Raw genomic sequence first — 25,732 nt, 5'->3', positions numbered from 1 at the left:
TTTATGGGCTTTCCGTGTTAAATGTTAATTCTTGACCACTAATTTAAACATTACTTGCCGCTTACATGGGTGAGGGCACGGAGCTTTCCAGCTCGTCCAGAAGACTCTCTACACTTGGTCGTACATCCTCTATTCCTCGAGCTGGCGCACCTCGTTTTGGCTTCTCCAGTACAGGTGGCGCAGCCTTGCCTGCAGTAGAGACTCCATTCTCCTGGATATGGTGGATGATGCTGCTGGCAGGCAGTGGTGGAGCTGCCTCTTCTATTACAGACCAAAAAAAAAAAAATACTCAATGAATTTCCTTCATGCATCCACAGTGCATAGTTTATTGGATTGTAAACACCAAAACACAACGGAGAGATTGGCCAGTGGTACAAAATCAAAGCTGAAAAGTTGACATCTAAGCTCCTTCAGGGAAATATAAGCATGTTTTAAATTGTAATCTCTGTGCGTACCTTCTGTTGGGAAGGCAGGGGTGCTTTGCTGGACAGCGTTGAGCTCCAGCAGCAGGCGGTCCAGCTCAGACAGGTTGCTGCCCAAGGATGAGTTCATGGCAACAGCTGATGACTCACTACTCTTCTGCTTATTAGGGAAACTGCCCAGAGAAGACAGAAGAACCAATATTTACCATCAACAGAGCTCTGGACTAGTAATGTTGCTATGTGGTCATCTGGACTGTATTTGTTGCTCGCTGATGAGTCAAAAGTCAAAATCAAAAAGATTTCTAGAATAATGTATTGTGTGTGTGTGTGTGTGTGTATGTGTGTGTGTGTGTGTGTGTGTGTGTGTGTGTATGTGTGTGTGTCAATAGAAACATTATGCTCCCACTTGTAATGTCCTCACTATGTTATCATAATATGGCAGAGGTTAGTTATCTATAGTTCCTACCTATAAACGTGGTCCTCTTCACCAGTGGGTTGGGTTGGACTGCTGCTGTCTCTGGACCAGGGACTTCTCTGAGCCGAGCTGAGAGACTGCGGACAGGAGGTGTAGTCAGTGTAAAGTATTAAGAAGATTTTACCAAGTCCATACATTTCAACACGCACCTGTACATTTACCTCTGTTTCATCTACTCCGTTTTGCTCAGAGGGAGTGGGTGGGACTTGCGGTGGAGAGCAGGTTTCTTGCTGGGTCTGACCCCCAACAGGGAAGGAGTAGGCGGTCTCGTCAGACAGGAAGAGCGGACGCTTGGAAATGTGGGATGTTGTGGACTCAAGGTCCGCCAACAAAGCATCTATGGACATAACAAAGAAAGAGTATTATCATGGGTCTGAAGCTCATTATATCCTCAGACAGGGTTGGGTGAAAGGACAGTATATACTGTCTATATACTATATATTTCGCCATCATGAGATGGTTTAATATCTGTCATTGTATAGGCCATTGTGGACAACGTTGTAAATCAATAAACAGAGTGCTTAACAACAGTATTACAGTTACATGTTTTCAGTGGGATGAAGTTCATATTTCAGGTATCTAACTCATTGCATCAGCCTGAGACAGACACTCTCATCTGGTGTCAATCACTGGTTTCTCAGTGAAATTTACTACATCATATTAATCAGCATTGCAGTAGTTCAAAATCCACCTTTTCCTGCGTAGCATCCTCTACAGCACATCTATTATTTAGCACCGCAAGTTACGTTTGCATACACAGATGATTAAATAATTACAGTGTCTTTCGCAATGGGTCAACACACATGCACATGACATCAGGGGTGGTGGAGCTGTAAAAGTTGAATCATGTAGACTGTCACAGCCACTCCTTTAGTTACTCATTGACCCTCGTCTGCTAGGAGTCTTGACATGTCTTAAATCCAAGAGTCACTGTCAAGTTTGTGAGCAGGTCATACATGCTCACATTTACCATCTTCACACCAACAGCCACCATCCCTGCATGAAGGGGTTATTTAGTATCTTGGGAGGAACACGCCAAGGAAACAACTACTAATTTAGGTGGCCTAACCAGTAGGTAGAGGGACACATAACATTATAGGGGATTTAATGAAGAGCGCGGACTGTATTACTGAATACTTGGGCTTATTTTAGCGCGCTCACTCACCGCAGCAGTGTTTAATTTCTCTCACAGAATTTCACAAGTCCTAAAAAATAAAACCCTCAATTTAGTAAACTTGCTCTAACGAGAGAGCTCTAATCCATCACTACAAAATTAATGTTTATGCATAATCACACATGTTCCATTATACCAATATTTTAGAGGCTGTTAAGGACAATGATGGTGTCAACATGCAGTTCACAAACTAATGTACAATACTAGATAAAACCAAATAAAGCAAAACCAAAGAAACCATAGTTAGAGACAGCAAATGTACAGAGCAAGTACAATGACGTAATACGCCGAAAAGCTTACTGAAAAATATTCAAACCTTCAAATTCCAAATTCAGTATTCTGCAGGTAATCCTGTAACATCGCCAGAGTGGAGAAGATGTACCAAAAACAACTGCTGCAAAGCTCTATCCTAATATGAAGCAGTGGGGCAACAAACAGAAAACTATAGCTTAACTATAGCTCGGGAAGAGGCGTACCTTAGAAAAAGGCAAGATGACCCAGGGGAGTGAAGAGGAGATAATACAGAGAAAGGAGAAGTGGAGGAGGAAGAGGGCAACCCAAACAGACTGTCTGCCAGGCAGGAACTGCCTTTCTTAACTCTACCATCAGCGTAAGAGAGCAAGAGACAAGGATGGGGGAGGAGGGGGGTGCGACTGAGAGCAGAGGAGAGGGTCTGGGCAGAGCGGTGAAGGAGGGGTTAAAATTCATGGCAGCGGGTCAGGTTCCCCACCACCCCCCCACCCCACCAATCGCTATGCCAGCTCCAACCTAGCTGCCTGAAAGCCCACGTAAGAGATACTACTCACACAGATGACGACCCACTGAAAACAGTCTCTGAGGACGGAGCTGTCCAACTTTGGCAGGCTGAGCACGTCAGAGCAGATGAGGGAGTACACGGCGGTGTGAAATGAGGAAAGTTGAGAGCAAGCAGAGCTCTTATCAACAGAGGCTTGTCCAAGAAAGGGAGTGGTATCACAAAGGTATATAAAGGTATTATCAGCCCCTCCTTCACACTGTCAGCACACACACACACACTGCTTAGGGTACCCATGACTCACACACTCTTTTACCACATGTTTGAGGTTGTGGTACATTAAATTTAGTCCAAAAGTCCAATGAGGATCAAGTTACCAAATTGTGATCCCTTTTGCAACGTCAAGGTTCTAAACACAACTAGAGTTCATCAGGTGTAGCACACAAAACCGCAGCGTTTCCCAGACTGAGAGGAGACACAGCAGAAGCAGAGCCAGATCAATTCCAGATCCACTTGGCCGAACCTTTAGCATTAGCATGATTAGCATGGTTAACATGCCAGTTGACTAGGTTTCACAGCAGAGACTCCTGTCTGGACACAGAAGCCCGAGCGCATTCCACAGAGCTTCATTATGGACACAGCACAGCGCACTGTTTACACTACTGCAGCCAGCTCTGAGCTTGGTAGTGGCAAAAACGCACCCGCAGAAGTAAAGAGACAACTGTCAGTATTCAGTGTAGTACAGTGCAAAGTTATCATCACCAACCAGCAGACAGATGCCCTCAATACTGCAGTCTCTAGGCTCAGCTTCAGGCCCAGGAAATGGGGAAGTCAACCAGAGTGTGAGGTTATTGTGAGAGGTCTTCCTGTGTTTAAAGCGTAGGGTTGTGACTTGTTCGTCTTTGCAACATCTCCCCTATGATCGCAATGATATTACCCCTGACTTAGAAAGAAATGGAAAAGGTGATATAGATGTGCTTTTGCTACTTTTTACTACAAATTTACACATTAGGAGGTACAAACTACAAAAAAATTGGATCAGGCAAAAACAAGTGCAGACATTCATCTAGGATGACGTGAAAACAGAATTCAGATTTCATCAGACACATCTCTGAGATACGGCATAAATAAAACGTAGGCACATCTGAAGGCTCAGTACATATCTGCTGCTGATGTCAGAACAAAGTTTCTCTGCAGCTGGTGGAGACCTCACGTCGACAGATGTTAGTCCAGATGGTTTACACAAGAGATGTTAATCAACTTAGCTCTGCAGCTGAACTGGCTTTAACCCTGGTTATGAAGAATCTGCTGCTGCAAAACAGAGTTACGCTAAAGCACTAACCTCAAAGCTGTATGAAACACATATTCTGTTAGGCAATGGCTTGTGGGAGATCTGCACAATAACTTCAACATCTACAAGGTTTTGCATTAAAATGAGGCAAGTTAATTGAAAATCAGCAGCTCACTTCTGTCACCAAAGTGGTTGGAATACATTCCTGTAATTAGAGGACATGGGCAAAACATAAAACAGAGAAACTAGCAGCTTGAGGGTTACCTTTGTTCAGTGAAAACTCTGTGCTAGGCATGCTCTGACCCATCCAAACACTACACAAACACACAGAGGTGTGTCAGCCTCCTCTGCCAAGGGAACATACCGTGACATACAGACTGGAGTGCAGAGCACAGGCCAGTTCCCCAGTGACCAAAAATGGAACTACAATAAAATGAGGAACTCGCATGACACATCCAAGTGCTCAATCTTAAAAATGAGCCGTCAGAATCATTCTTTGTGAGCATCTTTTGGTGCACATTTTGAGAAATGCATGTAGGATGGGGATCCCCTGAACAATGTTCAAATGGGACAAAACTTCTGTTTGATGTATTATGAGAACAAAGCCATGCAAAACCTTGAGATACCCAAGTTCCTGAGAAGCAGGCAGTTGTGGGAGGGTGACGGATCAACTCCTCCCTACCTAAAACAGGCTACATCCAGATTGAACAAACTGCCTACATCAATTAAAAACAGTGCGGCCTCTTTATTTACAGCTAACAAACTATGAAAAACACACAGCATTCTGTGTGCTTCCATGTCCACGACACCAAATGTGACAAGGCAGAGCACAGCTGGGCTCAAACAATGAGGAATGGCGGTGGGAGTGTCGAGAGAGAGATAGCGAATGAAACTGGGAAGTGTGTGTGTGTGTGTGAGTGCGTGTGTGTGTGCATGTGTGTGGTGCGGCAGGCAAATCCTCAGAGGCTAGAATGTGGGTTGACGCAGATTAAGGAGCCTCCCTTCCTCCCAGATGAATGGTGTGCATTTTAATTACACAAACGCTGCTCCGCATGGGTCTCATTACAGGAAAGAGAGAGGGAGAGAGATAAAACAGGGGACTGGGAAGATTGGGGTGGCAGAGGAAGGGATGAAAAAGACAGGAAAATTAGAAATGAAGGGAGGGGGACGCAGGAAAATGAGAGTATGGAAAGGAAACCATTTGAAGAGTCAAGTATGTGCAGAGCAAAGGGAAGAGACGGATGTTGGATCCGTATTTAAATTGAGACATTTTGTAGACAAAATTTAGATAGAAAACATAAGTATAATTGAGACAAAGCAATCCTGGAGCTCTACTTTCATTCTGTGAGGTCTGATCAATGGCAGTCCTGAGCGTCTTCCATTATTCCTGACAGGACATCCTGCCTGCTTGACACTGCACACACAGCCGGAGGTCTTATCAGTGCTGACCACTGCATAGAGTGAATCAGTGCTGTCTACCAGTCAACACATGCTGCTAGTGGTTCATTTCAAAGGAATAGGTCCCTCCAAACGTAATGTAATGAATCAGAGCCTTTAACAAACTGCAGGGGGTGATGTTGAGTCGTGGGTGAGAGCCGAGCACACACCTAGCTTCTCTCTTCTCAGGGCTGATACACAGAGCAGGCTTTATCTGTGAGAGTTCAGAAATGCCGAGGCATTTACTGAGATATGAGCTGACACCAAAGAGAAACTAACAGGGTGAATATCAGCTGCAAGATTCTGTCTGTGCAGCAGGTTTACCTGTGCCCTGACCTCCTTTCTGCGTCTCCCTACCCTCACTCCTTTACCTTCTTCCCTCTGTATCTGATGTATTGCAAGGTGCACGCTGGCTGATATGAATTCCTAACATGCCACAGCTCGTCTTCAAAATATGAGAGAAAGAGTGGGAGCTGGAGGGAAATGCGAGGTGCACACCAGCTGAAGAAGATAAGACGGCGAAGGAGGAACTAAAGGCAAGATGGGACAGATGAAAGAAAACAAAACATCAGCTGTTAGACAAAGACATTTTGCACGTAGTTTTTTTTCGAGTGTCTGGATTTTACATTCGAGAAATGAATGTAAAAACAATCTTGACCGTCGGGGAAAGCCTCCAGTTGCTGGTCTGCGAGTGTGTGTGTCGACATGAAGCGACAGCCTTTCATGTTCTGTTGTGAGGGAGAGAGATGGCCTTTCAACGTGACACGAGCTGACAGACCATCACAGCGATGACGAGTCCCTCTCACTGCTCCCACCAGAAGGAAGAAGGGGAAAAAAATCAGGACAAGATGGGTCCACATGCACTTACACTTTCCTCCCCTCTGGGCTCCTGTTAGACAGCAGAAGGCCTGTGCCTGTGCTCATTTGGAGCGCTTCAGCGGGCACACAAATTCAATCACACGACACACACACACACGAACACACACACACACAGGTGTAACATAAAACAACAACACTGCAACACAGGTGCCTCTCAGCTTGCCTCTCTACACATACCAGAGACAGACTGAGGCATCTAGGCCCACTATAAATACCTTCCCCCCCATCAACCCTGACCTGTGAGAGTACAGTAGTTGATGGATGGCTATGCTGGTCAAAGCAACAGTGGGACATTACAGACCACCCAACCAGCTTATACAAAGTATTACATTACATTTACAATACTGTCTCATACACTTCTACACAGGATGAAGAAGAGCCTGACTGGACTTTCCTTATGTTAAGATCGATGGAGAGCTACAAATGCTATTAAATGTAAATGGCACCACTACGGCTGCTTGCACAGCAGCTTGCACTCCACCCTGAACTATTCGATGCAATTACAGCAAGTCTGTTTAGACACACGCAATCCAAAACTTAATACCTCACTCAGGCCAAGAAAAAGTCAGCGTAATGCAAACTGATCGAATCCGGTGTTAAACAGAGGGAGATTCCTGATGAAAGACACTGCTGGTGGTGTTGTGAATATGGTCACATTATTATGAGTTAGAGTACAGCGGGACAATTTCCGAATGAGGAAAAATGGCACTGCTGTGTGTGTAGCCGAAGAAGACATGCACAGAGAGCAGGCTGACACAAATTTGCAGCTTATGACAGATACTGCAACAAAAAACATGGGCTTCAAAAAGCAGGGGCCCTCCTGGTGGTTACCCTGTACTCCATATGAGCTCATCCTTCGCAGTTTGATTCCAGCCAGGAGACCTCTAACTCTCTAACTCGCCATGTTTCCTGTCTGTATCACACAGACTAGATTCTGACAAAGGCATGATTGCAGCCTTTGGCAGCTGAAAAGCTGTGTTAAATCAACTATATACACTACCAGCCCTGCACCAAACGGCAGGCAGACAAAGTTAGCAACTAGCTGGTGAAGCAGCTAAAGAGCCAGATCCGTCTCTCAGGAGTTGGTAGAGAACAAAAACAGAGCTACAACAGAGAGTATACTGGACTTAGATTCGCCTGGTGGCCAGAAACAGGACTCCAAAGGACTGCTGCTCCATCTATCTGCTGATGTATAAATAAACCACTGTCTGCTAGCAAAGGCCCCCATATCAGTTTAAGAGGTGATACATGTCAGCAGTGTGTTGACAGCTTGTTCTACTGTCCTGAAGTGGGCAAAAAATCATTCAAAGGAAGAGCTTGCAGAGAGTTAGATGATGTCTGAGTTGAGTGGGAGCTAGCTGACAGAGGCTAGCCTCCCTTAGCATACAGACTGGAAGCAGGGGGAAAGCTAGTATGGCTCTATCCAAAGTTAAAAACATAGGCCTGCCAGCATCTACACAACTTGTTTCCACACTTCTGTTGGCGTGCAAATTAAACAAAGATGACAAAATGTGTTAATTAGTGAACTTGAAATGTGTTGATAGTCTTAATTTTCAACATTGGAGTCAGAGACAGGCTAGCTGTGTGCCCCGAGGTTTAAGGTTTAGCTAAGCTAGGCTAACCACCTCCTGAGCCATAGACATGAGTGAGGTAGTGATCTTATCTAACTCCAAGCAAGGCAATGAATAAGCTTATTGCCAAAATGTTTTTCAAATTACAGGATAACATCAATGCTTTTCACAGAACAGCCACTTTCATAGTGACAGACGTAGAAGATTGCATTCACCCAGTTCTTTTCAAATAATCAAACCGACCACGTGGCACTTAATGAAACTAAGCCTTCACACAAGTGACAGCTGACAGCAGAAATGGCCACAATCCTGACACCCTACGTGAGAAAGTAGCACCCTTTCAGGCGGATGATGCCGCTTCCTTATTTTGTGTTTGACTTCAACAAATATGTATAAAAAAGCTGCAGCCTACGAGCTGTCAAGAGAAGCTTCAGATCCCTCCTCGAGGTTTCAGGTTTCATCAATAAACCCTAATAAGAGTCTTCACACAGCTACTTGTAATGAGGTGTGAGAGAGAAACAAGCTCATGATCACACTGAAGAACTTGCATTATTAACATGCATTTTTCTTCTTTAACTGGCTTTTATCGTTCTGTTACGGCTTCTGAGTCGTGTTTATACTGTTTCTCAATCCTCGCAGCAAACCACGTGCCCACAGGGACGATAAATAACAACCGGGGTGAACTCACATTTGAGTAAAATCATTAATTAAAGGATTTTTGAACACATGAATAATGTATCAGCCTGTACGTATAAGGACTGTGAGATAACAGTGAGACGAGAGTCAAAAGATGAAACGCTCTCTCCTTGCGCTGCCTCCCACCTACCTCCCCTTTTTTACTCCCCACAGTGGAAGGCTTACAGAGGAACACAGAGGCAGTTTGTGGGTGCAAAAGCTTTCCTGTGGTTTACATGTTGGCCCTGTGGTTATTTTGAGCATCTGTGTGCTCTCAACAGTGGTGAAAGCATATGAAGAATATTTTCAGAGGTACTGAGGGTACATTTATTAAAGACAGTATGAACAATTGCTCATTTTGCAGCGTTTCTCTGAACTGCCATAAAAAAGCAAAACGTGTTTTGGTACTCTGACTGAAAATATCGTACACACTGCAGAGCCGAAAGGAAAACAGAAGCCAAACACAAGTGGACGAAAAACTATCCACTTAACTGTTGTTACTTTGAAGCCATTTTTCCATTCATCAGCAATACTGCCTGACAGGAAATCCTCATCATTTGTCCTGCGGCGATGCCCCTCCACCTACTGAAAGACAAATTCACCTACTGGTGTGATGACATACCGTTTACACCAACGGAGGCCTTCTGCCTAGAAATCACGAGCCAAGACTTTTGTCAAACTACATTTTCCAAAGTCAAGAATGACGCTCAGTTGTTGAGCTTCTTTGCTTAGCTTGCTACGACCATAACCCAGGCCTGGAAAAGTGGCAGAAAACAGACAGCTAGATGGATGGATGGACATTTTCCCCATTCCCCTAATCAGTTCTGTCTGCTTCTGTCTTTTCTGAGTTGAAGTAGGTCACAGCACCAGAAACAAGCTGCTCTTTGTCCCCCTCCGGCAGGACAAGGACAGAGGGAAGAGGATGGAGAGGAGGGCTTGTGAGGTCGGCAAAGCAAGCCAAATCATTCCACTGGAAAACAGTCAGCTCGGTGAGCACGCCCGTGTGTGTGTGTGTGTGTGTGTAAACTCTTGTTAAGCCCACACCCCTATAGACCTGTGGAGTAGTAATCTCGACCTAAGCATCACTGATGCTGCCATTAACACGAGTGGGGTCTAGATTGGGCTTCTTGAATGATCCTCTTTAACAAGCCAGATGCTGATTGTAAATCCAACTAAAGCACAAGCAATCAGAAACACACACACACACACACACACACACACACACACACACACACACACACACACACACACACGCTTACTTTTGCTCACATGCGCACACTCACTTGTTCTCCACCCCCTCTGACTTCCCAATGCATCAAAGGCCTTCATTGTGGTGGCTTTATATTCCAAATAGGGCAGTGGCAGCAGCGTGTTAGTGACTATTTAAACCTGCGCCAAGGCCAGAGGAAACCTGCTGGGCACAGACCCATTCCCTAATAAAACAGCGGCGCGTTATCTAAGCCTGCAGCCACGTCAACCCCACAACCTCTTCGAAAAATGACATTTAGGAGCCAATTAGAGGAAAACCATGCAGGTGTATTTGAAAGGCCATCTGACATTGCAAGAGCTCCATTTCATATGACAAATATGCATTCACTGAACTGGAGCAGAGAGTCGCTATTTTAACAGCCATTTCCTTTTCAAACACTGTGGCTGAACCATGTCTGTGCTACCAATCGCATTTTAAAATGACTGTGGCATCTTTATCTTCTATGTAAAACTGTCAGACCAGCTGTTTTCTTATTGTGGCTTGTATCAGAGAATCAGCAGCATCGCATCATCCAAGCTGTCAGTCACTGTCAGACTGAGCATCGTTATGAGAATCTCACAAAGTCAGGAGGGAGCTCAATTCATCAGAGCACAGCAGGGCGGTGGATAACAGCTTTAGGCATGTACACATATTGGATACACCCTGTGCATGATACAAAATGTGTTGCAACTGCACCGCATTTCCTCAGCATTGTGCTCCATTTCTGCAGTGACAACATGCTACATCTAATGAGGTGTTCTGGCTTTCTGGAAACCAAATGAACACAGCAAAAAAACAAGAAAGAAAAGTCCCAATTTAATAAGACCAAAAGCAAACCAGTTCCTTCTACTCACATGAAGGAAGTCACCAAAAATAGGACAGGATGAGGCATGTCCACAAGTTCGTGTGACTAACATGATGCCTGTGACCTACAGTGGACTCTTCTGTTGGTTAGCAGCAGAAAGTCCTCCTGACTGCCACTCAAACAGAGAGGTCACGAAGGGCACTTCCTGTCATGACACATGTGTCTCACTGGACAAGAGGCTGTCCAATAAAAGAGCTCAGCTGACAAAAAGCAGGGCAGAGGAACATGACCGGCACAACCAGCATACTGGTCTATAGTTAAAGATACACAGATGCTAACCACAGCCTGATGTTGCTTGAACTGCTATGAGTTTAAATCTGTTTTTTGGCCTGAAGGCCAGGGTGTCCGTTATCCAGTAATTACCCTTTTTCTACCAGGACAATATGTTGAAGTCCGACATATCTAAGTCTCTCGGGTCATGACATTCGGTGGAAATAACTCCCTTTCCTCTTCATTTGTCCTTGATCCTCAGTGCCTTGCCATGTCTGACTACTGTGTGTGTGTGTGTGTGTAGTTGTGAGTGTGCATATGTACATACAGAGGGTGGGAGGGATGGGTTTTCTCCATTTTTATGTTTTCCTTTATAATGTTTTTAACTGTTGTAAAGCACTTTGTGTTGCATTTTATCATGCATGAAAAGTGCTACATAAATAAAGTTTGATTTGATTTGATTTGATTTGATGAATGTATAGGCAATGAACAAAAAAACTGCTTTCTGAAACCACACAGGTCTAATGGCAATGGCGAAGATGAGCCTGAGATAGAGTTTGAAGTCACGGAGACTGCTGATGGTCCAGCCAGCCGAAAAGAAGCAAAAACGTGCAGCGTTCAGGCCTGAACAGAGGAAACACAAATTCCCCCGGCTGAGGTGTGTTTGGCTGTTTGCGCCACAAGAAGAATGGATTCAGCAGAGGAGCCACAAACATGATAATCTCTGCTCTCACTGATAATAATAGATATTTGAATTTCTCCCATTTGTCTGGGGCCCTGACATCTTCCAGGGCACGCAGACCGGCACCAATTTTTTCAAACAGTTGATGGTCTGTTTCCACATAAAGCGAGGCTCCGAAAGCAGCAGCACTTCAGATTTGGACCCCGCAGGCTGTTGTTATGGTGCGCTGGGCCCACGAGAGACGACATGACGGTTGGCTGAGTGTAGAGCTGTCGCTGCTTAGTCAGCTTCCCCTTCAGAGCTGTCTGTCCACACCAGCAGCCTGTGATCGGGAGCCTGTGTGAGTGTTTTGTGTGTCTGTGTTTGTGTGTGTTTTGTTTGTGCGCATACACCATATGTTTGCAAGCCCTGCAGCACCTTCATCTTAAAGTCAAACAGATGGACAAACGCTGGAGGAGATGGAGGGGATTCTCTCAAGCCTCCAGACGCTACACTGATTCTGTGTGTGATTTATATGTATGCGTCACACACAAGAGACTTAGCATCTAGTGTAGGCTTGCCCCGTGTGTTGCATTAAGCCCAGGGTTACTGCAGATGTAATCTGCAGCAACAACTTGCCAGGTTTTTGAGCTCGAGTGAACAGGAAGTTAACTGGAGGGGAATTTTTGAAAATGGGAGTTTCCACGTTCAGACTTAAAAGGATATTCCAGTGATTTGGTATTACATTTCCATCAAGTTTGGGAACTTGCAAGAGACGGATTTAAATAGAACTGTTGTAAATTGAAGCAGCAGACGCAGAGATATGCTGAATTTTCTGGTGCGTTCCATCAACCTTAGAAGTTGCAGCCGGGAATGACATCACAACCAAGTTGACTGTTCCAGTGCTACAAATCAGAAAACTAAGATGGACACCTCCAGGAAAACCTTTGATATGCTAGCTCTGTCTGAAACTACAGAACAAATATGAGGTCCACCTTAGAATCACCCTAAAAGAAGAAGGTGTGCTTGTTTATCTGTGGTTGAGTATATTGTGTAAAAAATGTTTTGACGGGTCATTCTGCAGTGCACAGAGCGGCCATCTTGGATTTTCAGGTCAGAGATGGAAAGGTTCTTCCAACTTTCTGATTTGGGAATTCACCTTCGGGGGGCATCCAGTTGAAACTTTGACTTCCCAGTTGAAACGGGACACACTTATTCCTCATTATGCATCAAGCACCAAAAACATTTGATCCTATGCTTTCCATAATGTGACACAATAGCATCTTTTGTTAAAGCCGTCCTGTCTAGTGAATGGTTTGTGTTTTAAAAATGTACACCCCCAGTCTGTAACTAAGCCTTTCAGTTAAAATGTGTAGTAGCGTAATGTGTAGACCTCAAGCCCAAGTCTAGATTCCCTTTAAAGGAATAGTTGAACATTTTGGTAAATACACTTCATTCACTTGCTTGGCTTTGCTCAGGTCTGCATGATAAATATGTAGCTGGAGCCAGTAGCTAGCTTGCGTAGCTTAGCAAAAAGACTGGAAACAGGGAGAAATAGCTTGCCTGTCAAAGGGTAACACAATCTGCCCACAAGCACCTCTAAAGATGACTTGTTGGTATCTTGATTGTTTCATCTGTATAGAAACTAGAAACCAGTGTGAAAACAAGTTGTTGTGGTTTAGTGTGTGTGTGTGTGTGTGTGTGTGTGTGTGTCTGTTTTTTGGCTGGGAGTGGTTGAGTCACTACTGGCTATCTTGCGAAGGAACAGTCAGGTATATAAACGGCGCATAGGCAGAGAATTGTGACTTTAACAGTTTGTTTTTTTTTGTTTTTTGTTTGAGTTAAATAACGTCTTAACTGCTGGTAGGGAGATTTGTTACCTTTGGACTCAGCCAGGCTGGTCATATCCCCTTTTTTCCAGTCTTTATGCTAAGCTAAGCTAACAAGCTACTGGCTTTAGCTGCATATTTAGCATGCACACACACACAAGAGTGGTAACAATCTTCTTACCTACCTTCCCTCTAAAAAAGATCATGGGAAAAATTGGTTCATATTAATAAAATGGAAAAGTCATATAGCCAATTTTTCTTGATAATGATTTCCCCTAAAACACATGTTTGTGACTTCTAAACACGGGTTATGCATTTTACAAAATTACTTCATTGATTCCAAACAGACTTGAATTAATTGACTAGTTTTTACAATGTAGGCACTGCAGAGCGGATCCACCGCGGCATCACAATTCAAATGAAGTAGAAGGTGGACTATTGTTGAAAACAGTCGTGACTGACAAGGCAGTACTGTTTGAAAGCAAAGAGGAAATCAGATTATCATATGGACTGCTTCCCTCATCGAGAAGAAAAAATACCACTGAGTGGTTCCACTGAGAATAAATGATATCTGTGTCACAGTCTAATGTAGAGTATGAGGAAGAGAGGAAATGTCAAATGTCCACATGTGAGCTGTCTAACGTTTCTTTTGGTATCAAAACAATGAAGCAACCTAAATTTAGACTTGGTTGAGTATCTGGGCTACATCAGATCTCATTTGCAGTTAGTAAAGAACTCCTTCGTCCACGCCCACTCCATGAGCGACATTTCCAACACAGCGGCTCCTGTGCCGACAAGGCTCTGGGGAATCACTTCACTTCAAATGATGCCACCAAGGTGAGAGTAAAGCAAATCAGTTACTGTATTTGCAGACACGGAAAGGAAATACTGAAAGATACTGCGGCTCAAAGTCAGAGAGAGGAAGTAACTTTGGAGGCTATTTGACATTCATGTCTTGTTGGTGCAGGCCCAGAGCAGTGAAGCAAGGAGCAACGCTTGGCAGCGCTGATAGCTGAGGAGGGGAGGTCAATGCAAGTTTGCCTCAGAACATGCAACAGCATCGAAAACTGCAAAGACTGCATAAATACAATGAGACACGAGTGACAGAAATCCATGTCTTGCATAGTAAAAGAAAGCTTCTGTTTCCAACTTCCAATACTGACTTTCATTACTGACTGGAGTTAAAAACCTGATGATTGCCGGCTATCGAGCATCCCAGTCTGCCTTCACCCAAGGCTTCCTAAAGGCTAATCTGCTCTCCTGCAAACTCAGCCAGCTTTAAACTGTCAATAGATTGCAGCCTGCAGCTTCTTGCGTGGTTCACCACAGGAATGGTGGGGAGTGGGGAGAGAGAGGGTGGAGCAGTGCAGTGTTTAAGGAGGAGAGATTTTGGCTGAGGCCCAATCCCTGCATGTGGGCCTGATCCACCCCGACGCCCTGCCTGCGCGCAGCGCTAGTCTGCTGCCACGGCCGGTGTCGAAGGAAGCATGAGGATAGAGCAAATTGAGTGTGTGCACATGTGCGGATCACTGCAAAGACCCTTCTGGGGAGAAAGCGAAGCTTCCTGTCAGAGTCACTGCTTTCATGTACGGGGGTTGGGGCAGTATGGGAATAGGGACTGTTCAAAGCGAACAAGAAAAGTAAGGGAAAGGTGAAAGGAGAGGTGACTGCTGGTTGGTGGAAGGCTTCTGGGTGCTGGTGGCTCTGCACTTGAGAGGAAGGACTCCTCTGCTAAAAATACATGTAGGTTGCGTTGTCCTCTCGGAGGTCTGAGGCAGACAACTCCCTGCACTGCCTCACATTTAAACCAATTTAAAACTTCAACACTTTCAATTTCTGCAAACACATGGCGATAAAACGTCCCTCTGCGCCTCCCGTCCCAGGACCATCCATAATGACAGAGCGTACAACACGGACAGGGGAGCATCTGTAGTCTACATTTCTCTGAAGTTTGTGTGCCACATTTTTCCAGGTCTCTGCTAAATCAATGACAGAATTTACAACCCTGTGACATGGTAATTACTCTGGGTTGTGCAACACTCTTATTTTAAGCAGCTACTTTAAGGAAAGCCCTTCACCCATGTAAGCTGAGAAGGTATCCATAAATATTGACTGGATATAGAATGACCGATATTCTTGGTACAGTCCCACTCTCACCACCGAGACGTCAAACAGAGAGCTGGGATCTGGCTCAAATGAGATAAATCCAGGTGTCCTGCGGTGGAGCGCACATGATTGCTATGAGTGCGAAAACACCCCAACAGCTTTTTAACATAACGTTAAGTATGCAAAAAAATGGAGCCAGTCTGAATAGTCCTGTCCTGCCTGGAATGAGAATGATATGTTAACATACTGCAGAACACAGCCCGATCTCTTATCTGACAGCCAGTCCACCTGCAGCTAACAGAAAACAGGCAGTAATAGTTCTTGGATAGCTTTTGCAAGACATTTATCATCTTTGACTTTCTGAATGCATTCGGGCTGTTTTTTTAGCATCCAATGAACCCGACTCCTCCAATGCATTACACAAATGTCCTGCTAAACTTAACCTTACAGTTGCCAGGGTAAACTCAAAGCCTTGTAAACACAGTCAGTGGGTGGAAATGAATATGTAAAGTTCTGATCCTGAGCACATTGTAGTGTTAAATCAGAGGTTTCCCTCTGGTTTGAATTACGTTGCACACTTACACATCACTGGAGAGGGTCTGCATTCTACTACAATGACAGCCAAGGAACATTTACAGAGGGGATCTGGAGAACCGGGTTCTTGTGTGCATCAAGAACACTGTGCTGAGTTCTACAAGCCCTCCCTGTCACCACAAGCTGCCCTCAGGCATTACATACTCTGCTGTCACCAAGTGTGCCATAATTCACTGAGTTAAACTCATCTGTACAGGCAGAAGAACAGCACAGCTCTTCTGGTTTCATCTGCAGCTGTAAATGTGGGCAAATACAGCCCCGGTGGAGCAATCGGCTGAGACCAGGGCGGAATTCAATGTGAAAATTAGTTGCAATGGGCTTTAAATGGGCTCTTGATAATACAACGAGTGGAGCCAGTCTCTCAATAATGGTTGTTTATGTCAGTTATGTAATCCTGACAATCACCTTGTCTAATGTCAGATAACACTGGTGATTAACGGGTGAATGTAGAGATTTTTTCTGGCAGTTTTGAGCATGAAAAAGTTCCAGGAGCCCTGCAGCAGCCATCGTGCCTCGTTAAGTGATGTGGAGGAATTGTGAGGTATAACTCGCCCACAAACACCACGACCAGCGCTCTATGTCCTCTAAAAGACGATTTTTACTTTACAAAAAACAGCTGGGACACACTTCATTTGGCTAATTATCGCAATGAGCCTCGTGCCAGTGATTCCTGGTGTCAGCACGCGGGGCCTTTCTGGGCACGTACCCTCGCGCTGTGCTCAGCTGAACCTGAACCTTACCTGAACATCCCGCTGACCCAGACAGACAACTGTGGTCAACAACCCCCTGAAAACCCTCGTTTGGTCTTTATGCCCCTCACGTTAACGCCAGCCCTGACTGCAGCGCGTGTGTTAGCGCTAACAGTACATACACAGGCACACACGCGCTGTAGAAATGTTGCGTTCACGGCGAGCGAACTTACCTAAATCATCCATGTTGGCCGGAAATCGTTCCTATGCTGAGAACCGGACCGGTCCTCCTCAGTCGACCACAGCGGGACTGTAAGCAGCCGATTCAGCTCCCAGTCGTCAAATCTCCGATCGCGGATCACCGTCGCTGAGCGCAGTGAAGTTTTCAAGTTCCCCTGCTGCCCGACGAACCTCGAACACACTCACAAACACACTCACACATAGCCCGCTGCCCCCCTGGAGTCTCCAGCAGTCCACATCCAGCCCCCTGCCGGCCCACCAGCCCCTCCGCACAGGGACCAGCGACATCTAGCGACAGAGAGCGCCACTGGAGAGGCTGAGCGTACAGGACATGTCAGCCAGGGGTGATACAAAGAAGATTATAGGTGAACATCCTTAGAACAGCATTAATGTGCAGGTAAACTGTATTGTCTCAAAGCTTTTATAACTTCCACAAACCTGTTTTTGTATCAGCGGGGCCCCAACATATTCTTGTCCATATTGTCACAATTAGGACAGCAACACTGCCAAATCCCTGACCCTGCTGATCACCAAAGTGGAGCACTTAAAGATAAAATATGCAATAATTAAGAACCACACTGTGATAAACCCACCTCTTGGCCTATGGAGGAACTTACATGTTGAACATTTCAGTGACTAAAGTTACTGTAGACTGACACAACATAGGAAACAGGTACATAAGCCCTTTATACAGAGTATTAAGGACTCAGTGACATTTGTCTAATGCTTTCTCTTTCACTTCTTTTTTTTATGCAGGCGCCTGCTCAAGGTTGCGTTTGCTAAAGCTTTAGACAAACTCTAAACAAATGAAAGAAAATGTTGGCTATTTAAGTTGTTTAAATGTATTCATGGGAAAACAACCAAACATATATAATGCACTGTAGGTGACATTTGGTTGGTAGAGGCCATGATTTCTGGAGACAACCTAAGTCCTGTGTAGAGGACAGGAGAGACTGTACCAGACTCACAGCCTCTGTGTTCTGTGCATCTTAAATGTATTCTGTTGCCATAGTGCCATCTATAGGTGAAATGGCATAATCATAATTTCATGACAGCATGATGGACAGGAGTTTCAGATGGTGGCATGATCAGGTGCTGGTCGAGCTGGCTGAAGGTTTGGAGGAAGACAGGAAGCAAAAGAATATCAAGCTCCAAGCCAGAGGTCCTCACCTCACCAGCTTCTCAGGCCAGGGAAGAAGGTAGGCTAGGGGGCTGAAGATGCAGGGGTCCTCACGCCAAGTCAAACTTTCAGAGGAACGTGCAGACACAAAACTTCAGCTGTGGTCCTTTTGAAGGTGACCCTACCCTGAAAGGAAAGAACTGAGGAGGTACAAGAGAGCAAAAGCTTGGGTAATATCAGTCCTTCACCCTTGAAAGCCAGCAGAGGGGATGGAGAGCCTGGAACCTCGCGGTGGAAGTTGGTCACAGGGGTTTCCCAGTGTAGTCACTGTGGGGATCATTGGCAGTCCTCAGGGTCAGAGGTTCAGCCCACAAGATGGTCGAAATTAGTCAGAGACATCATCAGGAGGGTGGAGATAGCATCCATGTGGCTCTGGTTTTAAAGGAGTGAGCAATGACGCAACCAGGCTGACAGACGAGAGGGACGGAGAGCTAAGGGGTGGGAAGACTTGGGGGGGTGGAGCACGAATGCTGGTCCTACTGCCGAGCTACTAAGGTGTCGTGGGCCAGTGAGGGCGGGCGTCCACTTGAAAAGCTTTGCAATTTAAAGCCTTAAAATGGCTGTAAATTGAAATAGAAAGGGCCAGAAACGGGTTTTGCTTTCCTCCTTGAACACACACTCAGCACGAATAGATATTACTATATATATTTCTCAGTGGCGGATATAGACTAAATGCCACTTATGAACTGCATTAAATCTCAATACAAATGTCTGTGAGAGGGTGTTAATTGCAACCTCAGCTCACTGTGATCAATGAGCTCCTGATCAATGATTGGTGTAATATTTCTATAATAATCCCACAGGGAGGTCCAGTGTGTGGTGCTCAGCAGTGAGATATAGTGACTTTATTGTGGCTTTACATAAGCTTTTAAGCAATTTAAACACGACTTCTGTTGAAGCTATCATTTTTATCTTTTTTATTGCTGCATGATGACTGATATGATTGCTTTTGAGGAATTAATTGAGGTTTATTCGGCCTGTAGAATTTCTGTTTCACAAGGGCATGTTGTGGATACATTGAGGACTGCAGCCATTGTTGAACATTTTGGATTCCCATTTGATTTATTTCATCTTTCATTTTCCCAAATGGCCACTGGGGGGTGCTGCTGTGTAAACTTATGCAGACTTTCAGACTGACCTCACAACACTACTGATGCTGTTCTTTTCGATCAAACTCAGTTTCATTCAGTCTGAGTCAGAATAAATGGCTTTCCACTTTTATTTCAATGCCTAGAGGTTTCAGAAATGTTTTGTTGTAAAATGTTGTACTTACTTTTAGTTCCAACATGTTTTATTGATTTTCAGGCAGTGTTTCCCAACCACTGTGTGGCTGTTCCGGCATGGCTCCAGTTAGCAGTTAGTTAAGAGTCCCAGGAGACATCCTCAAACTACAAGGCTGACACAGACACCACAGCAAACATATCCACATCTTAGAAGACAAACTCAACCAGGCTCTACAGTTGTAATGCCAATAAAACTATATAATCTTGATCCAAACTGCTGGAGGGAAGGGAGTGCATGAAGGTGGAGACAGTTCAGCAAGTCACCAAGAGACAGATGGAGACTGCCATCAACCATGACACCAAACTGCACCCTTTCATGCAGAGGAAGCTCCAGGAGAGGAAACCTTTGGGAAACGATGAAGACTCCAAGAAGACAAGTATACTATTCCATAAGGAATCATGCATAATCACTGCTCATTATAGAATAGCATCTTCATCAAGGCTTGAACAGTCTTTATCCCAATCTTTACCCCAAAAAGACATAATGTGACGTGTTAATACTCTGAACTTTATTTCACTGTTACAGAGAAACAGCAGCAGCATCACATGACACATGACACTGTACAGACCGTTGCACACTTTAAAACATACTGTGATAACTGGCTCATATTCTTATGCAGTGTTTGCTAGTGTCTGTAACTGACTAGGATTATAATTACTTATAATTATTGTCTATTGCTAGGTAGCTCCCAAGAAATGAACTTGGATCCGAGCTGTTTCCTAGCAACACGTTTTCAGGTACAAACCTTGTATCTCCATCATCTCAGCTCTTATGGGACTAAAGAAAACAGGTTTGTTTCCCCGATGAAAATGATCGTTTGACACCATCCAGCCCACTTCAATGAGCCAAGCAGAGCAGGGAATTTTCTCAAGCCACGGATTCATCCCAAAACCTGAAAAATGACCAAATATGAAGATAGCTGAGCCAACAGCAGCATTTGCAGACAGACATCTTCAGTTTGTATATTGCTGCATCTGAGTCACATATCCAAACATATGAGGTCTCCTTTCGTTCTTATGGAGTTCATGTTAACATACAGATCAAAACATGTTTCTGACCGTATTTTTCAGATATCACGCAACTGTAGACAGTAAGCAGGACTGTGGACACTGAAGACTGCCATCGGTGGCCTTTTAGACGAGATAATGCACAAACTTGCCCTTGTTATTTCTGACAACATCACACACTTCACTCGAAGGTGGAACAGGAAACTCTTAACCTCTTAAACCCGCCGCCTCCTCAGAAGCTGCTGCTGGCCAATTCTGACTCACTCCCAGGTATGAAACACCTAATCTTTCACCCTGCGGTGAAACTTTACGATAAGACTTAAAAAACAAACTGTAAAGACTGTATACAGTATATAAATACATAAACTGTGTACTGTGTGTGTATTTGTTACAGTGTGAGGCGGTAGTTTGAACAGAGCACAGCATGCTGCTGTCACATCCTTCCTCTTTCCACTGCAGTAAAACAGCTGCTTACATACTTCTGATGGCAATAAACAACACATGACAGCACCGTACCATGGTTCTGTACTACACAGTAATCTCTTTCTTCATAATTACATGGAGAGTTTTGTATTAAAGATGCATTTTAATCACATACTGACACAGGCTGGATTGCATCTAACACGTGAGAGCAGTAATATTAAAGCTGCATCCATTGCTTGATGTTTTGTTTTGGCCACATGGGGGAGAGGATCTCCATGACAAGCTGAAAACACAACATCCTCCTTTGACCTCCACCACAGCTCGTAAAGGCTTCTTGTAGCCAGATAAAAGTCTTTCTGAAGATTTGATTTGCCTTCCTAACAATCCAACGAGAAGATCTCTCTGAAAGTTTTCTTGGCATTGCAGATCTCGGCTTGACCTCCACTGATCCTGTTAACTGACATTTCTTAATTACATTACCAACTGAGGAAACAGCTACATGAAAACACTTTGCTGTCTTCTCATAGCCTTTTCCTGCTCTGTAGGCATCAATTATTTTAATTTTCAGAGTGCTAGGCAGCTGCTTAGAGGGGGCATGATGTGAGCTCAAATATCGGAGTTGATCCAAGCACTTATCCCCACCCATTCCCTACATCTCCCCTCCAGAAGGCAATACTTTAGTCTGGGCTTGACAAGCCGGCTCCCCCCTGCCTCAGACCCTCCAGCTGGAACAACCAGGGATTTTTATCACCCTGCCAAGGTCTGAGAAGTGGGGTAGGTGAGGGTGGTGAGGATCACTTAGTGGTATGCTATTGTGTGCCTGTCACCCAAACTCAGGGTATAGCATTACCCTCCTCACATCATCACAGCACTAAAATAACAACAGGGCTTTGTCTCACTAAACTCCTCTGTTTCAGTAGCCAAACAATTTAATGCTCACACACACAACACACACACACTACTCCTTTGTGATATGCACGCAACATACACACAGGCACACACACACACAAACAATTCTTGGGATACTGAGGACCAACTGCACCTCCCCTGTGGTCGACACACACATTCACTCCCTAACATGGAATGAAGAGACTAGCTGGTGTTTTCCAGCAGTGATTTGATTCTCCTATGAACAGATGAGCACCACCCAACATCTCACCATCTTGATAAATTGTAAATAAAAATCAGACTGAGAGGCTTGCTTCTGTCTGAAAACTTTTATTAGACGAACATGCGCGGACCTAACAAATATATATTTTCTAAGAAAAATACAGGCAAGTGGTTTTGAGTGTAGAAAATGGCGAGGAAAAATCATTTGATTTGTCTCAGCTGAATGTGGACAAAGCTGAATCTGAGACAGTTCGCTATGCTGTCCATTTTTGGGGCCTGGAAGAGAAAATCTTGTCCTGACCTTCTTGTGCTCTTGCGTGAGTACTGTACAGAGAAAATGCAGCCAACATAAACATGGATAAATACACCACAGTCCATATCTCCTTCAAGGGCAGTGGGCCAGTTTCAAGTCATGTACAGGCAAAAGGTGGACTTTCTATTTGCTGAACGTGCTGACAAAAAAGGTTTACTCCTGGTCCTTTTCCTCTCCGTGGGTGATGATGTGAACCAGGTTCTTGTAGTCCAGGTTCCCTGCCACATCTGGGGGGAAGGCAGCGAACATCTGCTCCATCTAACAACAAAGAGCCGATATTACCGTCACTTTCATCAGAGCTTTACTCATAACACATACTGTAGCTCAGCGTGCATGAAAGGCTGCGCTGATAATTCACTGAGGTGTTTTTTCTTTCTGACATGGATTTTGATGGTCGTCATGATGACGTTCGTCCCTCACCCACACAGACAAAGCAATCAGACATAATAACGATAATTAGTATAAAAGCACGACAATGTACCTCTTCAGGGGAGAATCGGTCTGCCTGTGTTGTCAGCATCTGTGTCACACTGATCAGGAGACAGAGAGAAAACACTGGATGAGATGACGAGGCCTGTGCTCACACCGGGAGGAAGTGATGGCTTTGCTTATTGTGGAGTTGTACAGGGATGAATGAGTCAGACCCAGACGCAGTCGTAAACTGAGGAAAAGCTTACAAAACACCATTTGCATTAAATGATCGTGTTGCAGTGGAGCGTGTTATATCACTTACTAGTCCTTCCTCAGCACACCTTTCCCCTCAGGGTCAAAGACTTTAAATGCGTTAAGGATGGTCTCCTCCGGATCAGCACCTACGTACATTAAAGCTGTCAGTACGGTTCTCCAAACATACTTCAATGTGCATGACTTGGATCAAGATTTGTGATTAAATGTTCATCTGTAGCTCGTGTGTCTTTACCTTTCAGCTTCTCACCGAACATGGTGAGGAAGACGGTGAAATTGACTGGGCCAGGAGCTTCTTTGAGCATGTCATCGATCTCTTCCTGCTTCACGTTGAGCCTTCCTGCGGCACCAAACAGTCCACATAAATGTAGATGAAGCAGATTCAGTCAACTCACATCTTGCAAGTCTGAGAACAGGTGATGTCAACATACCAAGAGCAGCAAAAGTGTCCCTCAGATCATTCTTGTCGATGAAGCCATCTCTGTTCTGGTCCATGATGGTGAAGGCCTGAGGTCAGTGCACAGGACAGTACATATAAATAAGTCTCTCGGCTCTGAGAGGCGATATCTGCAGACAGATTGCAGCCGCGTGCTTTCAGCCCACATCTCGGAGAGTAAAAACCCGAGCACTGTTGCACATGGTGTTACATTCCCTTTCTTCCCTTGAATATTTTGGGTGACATCTTTATAGGTGAACACCGCTCAGTATTTATAACCTGCGAGCCCTCCGGGGTTTAGCCCGGCATCCAGGGCATGCCCAGCAGTTTATCTGCAGCCTAATCACTGATGACACAGTCTGGATGTCTGGGCACCATTGACGCTCATACCAACATACCGCAAGCCTCACTGCTGCCAAGCCAGGGGCAGGAAAATAGACAGGTGGACATACTGCAAGGACGAACAATGGAAACGGAAAGACAGACGAGGACGTAGAGGGAAGAGGAGACTGAGACCTCTGTATGTGTCGCTGGGTGTTTTTAAGACAGAAATCACTTGGACCATAATACCTTACATGCATATTCATGCACAATTTCCACATTTCTCACGTCGTTCTCAGCCAAATTTAAATGAGTGAAATAAAGATTAGTCGAGCAGCTTTCACCTCTTTAAATTCCTGGATCTGAGCCTGCTCAAACATGGAGAACACATTGGAGTTGGCTCCCTCTGCTGTCCTCTTCTTGGCTTTCTTGGGGGCCTTTTAGCACAAAGACAGGAGCAGAGATGAGGCAGACTCAGTACGACAGTAGAGGTGAAGCTACATGTCGGGCAATATAAATAAAAGGGACTGAATGGCTTAATAACTGAATATTGTGGTGAAAAATGGGGAAATGCTTTTGAGCAACAACGCAAGAGCATCGATTTTATTACATTTTAGGCTTACAAGATCAAAATGTGCAAAAATGAGTTGAGCTATAAGACAAAAACAATTTGACATTTGTCATTTCAGTATCCTTTAGCAAGTCAAACACTGAGATTACTTTTCCCTAAAAAATAAAATATGGTCTGTGCAATGTAGAATGCATTAAATGTGCATAGTAACACATTGAATGTCTGGTGAAAAGTTGGTAAAAATGTCACCATCTATAGATGTTTTAGTTTTTACTTGGTATTCATCTTATTAAGCTGATCAATCATGAGTATTGAATTGTAGCACTCATCTGTCCAGAATGAAGTTAGCATCCTTGAAGCTAAAAAAAAAAAAAAAGTGGCCTGTTTCTGTCCTTGCACCATCAAGCGTGACACACACACACACACACACACACACACACACACAAACACACAAACACGCACACAGACACACACAGACTTACCATGGCTGAGCAGCTGGGAGGTCAGTCCAACAATGATGCCAGTGAACAATGGGGAGATTGCAGGCAGCCTTTTGTAGCCCATCCCTCAGTTCCACTGGACGATATTTATAAACTATGTCCTCTTTAGGAAGTGACAGGTAAATGATGCTTCATACAGCGCATACAGTATTGCATGCTCGCAAGAAATGTGCACACACACACGCACACACACACACACACACACACACCCCTCTGCAGTAGCCACTCGCTCCGTGTTCTCATGACTGACAGTGGACAAAGAGATTGGAATAACTGGTTTAGAATATCAAGAGCAGACTGAAGGTGAAAGCACTTAATCACTTTATACTTCCCTCTGTCCGCAGACCACTGCCTGTCTAAAACTATGGACAAGCAGAGTATCAGCTCAACGACAGTGATGTTAGAAATGAAAGACAAAAGACAGAATATGAAATCTGCTGAGCTGGTTTTAAAGTCTGCAGTCTCTCTTTCATTTTGTCGAAATGACCTGAGTGTTACTGCGACCATAGATGGGGTAAAGTCACACATTTGTTCTTAATATGGCAGAAATCAGGTAGGTTTCTTGGAGCTGACCAAATCTTTGACCTTTGAACGTATCCCTACAACAGCCCTTTAAAACATTTTTGTACAGAATTTCAAGAAATCTGAAAATTGGGTATTTTAAAACATTTAACTGTGACCATTCAGTTGAAATTGAGCAGGGCTTTAACTGGGTGATCCAGTCCCATCTTAAAACAATATTTCAGGCCGTCTGAACAAGGCTCAGGCCAACAAATGTGTCA

The 25,732-nt window shown here is 44.5% G+C and overlaps 2 protein-coding genes across 4 annotated transcripts in view; both read right to left on the bottom strand.

Annotated features, from left to right (window-relative positions):
• pxna (paxillin a) overlaps positions 1-17,340 on the bottom strand; it is a 28,657-nt gene extending 11,317 nt beyond the window's left edge. Inside the window, exons 1-5 of one of the 3 annotated variants that reach the window (XM_076754066.1) lie at positions 17,115-17,340; positions 1,059-1,234; positions 889-974; positions 456-595; positions 66-261 (exon numbers count right to left, since the gene is read on the bottom strand). In XM_076754066.1, the coding sequence (XP_076610181.1) occupies positions 66-261; positions 456-595; positions 889-974; positions 1,059-1,234; positions 17,115-17,127 (611 nt within the window). In that variant the 5' untranslated portion in view covers positions 17,128-17,340. Of the gene's footprint in view, positions 1-65; positions 262-455; positions 596-888; positions 975-1,058; positions 1,235-2,387; positions 2,468-2,877; positions 2,900-17,114 lie in introns of those variants that run through there. The other 2 variants (XM_076754081.1, XM_076754074.1) reach the window with 2 other exon arrangements.
• A 4,914-nt stretch (positions 17,341-22,254) lies between these two features.
• On the bottom strand, positions 22,255-24,967 carry myl2a (myosin, light chain 2a, regulatory, cardiac, slow). The gene is made up of 7 exons (XM_076747406.1): positions 24,933-24,967; positions 24,224-24,316; positions 23,554-23,629; positions 23,358-23,462; positions 23,172-23,250; positions 22,920-22,968; positions 22,255-22,696 (listed from the first exon to the last, which is right to left on the bottom strand). Exons 1-7 carry the CDS (start codon positions 24,933-24,935, stop codon positions 22,592-22,594), a joined length of 510 nt encoding a protein of 169 aa, XP_076603521.1. The 5' UTR covers positions 24,936-24,967; the 3' UTR covers positions 22,255-22,591.
• Positions 24,968-25,732: the final 765 nt, after the last annotated feature.

This window comes from Chaetodon auriga, chromosome 2 (genome assembly GCF_051107435.1).
Source record: "Chaetodon auriga isolate fChaAug3 chromosome 2, fChaAug3.hap1, whole genome shotgun sequence".
Taxonomy (NCBI): Eukaryota; Metazoa; Chordata; class Actinopteri; order Chaetodontiformes; family Chaetodontidae; genus Chaetodon; species Chaetodon auriga.
The sequence above is the reverse complement of the archived record's forward strand: the minus strand, read 5'-3'. Positions and strand labels throughout refer to the sequence as shown.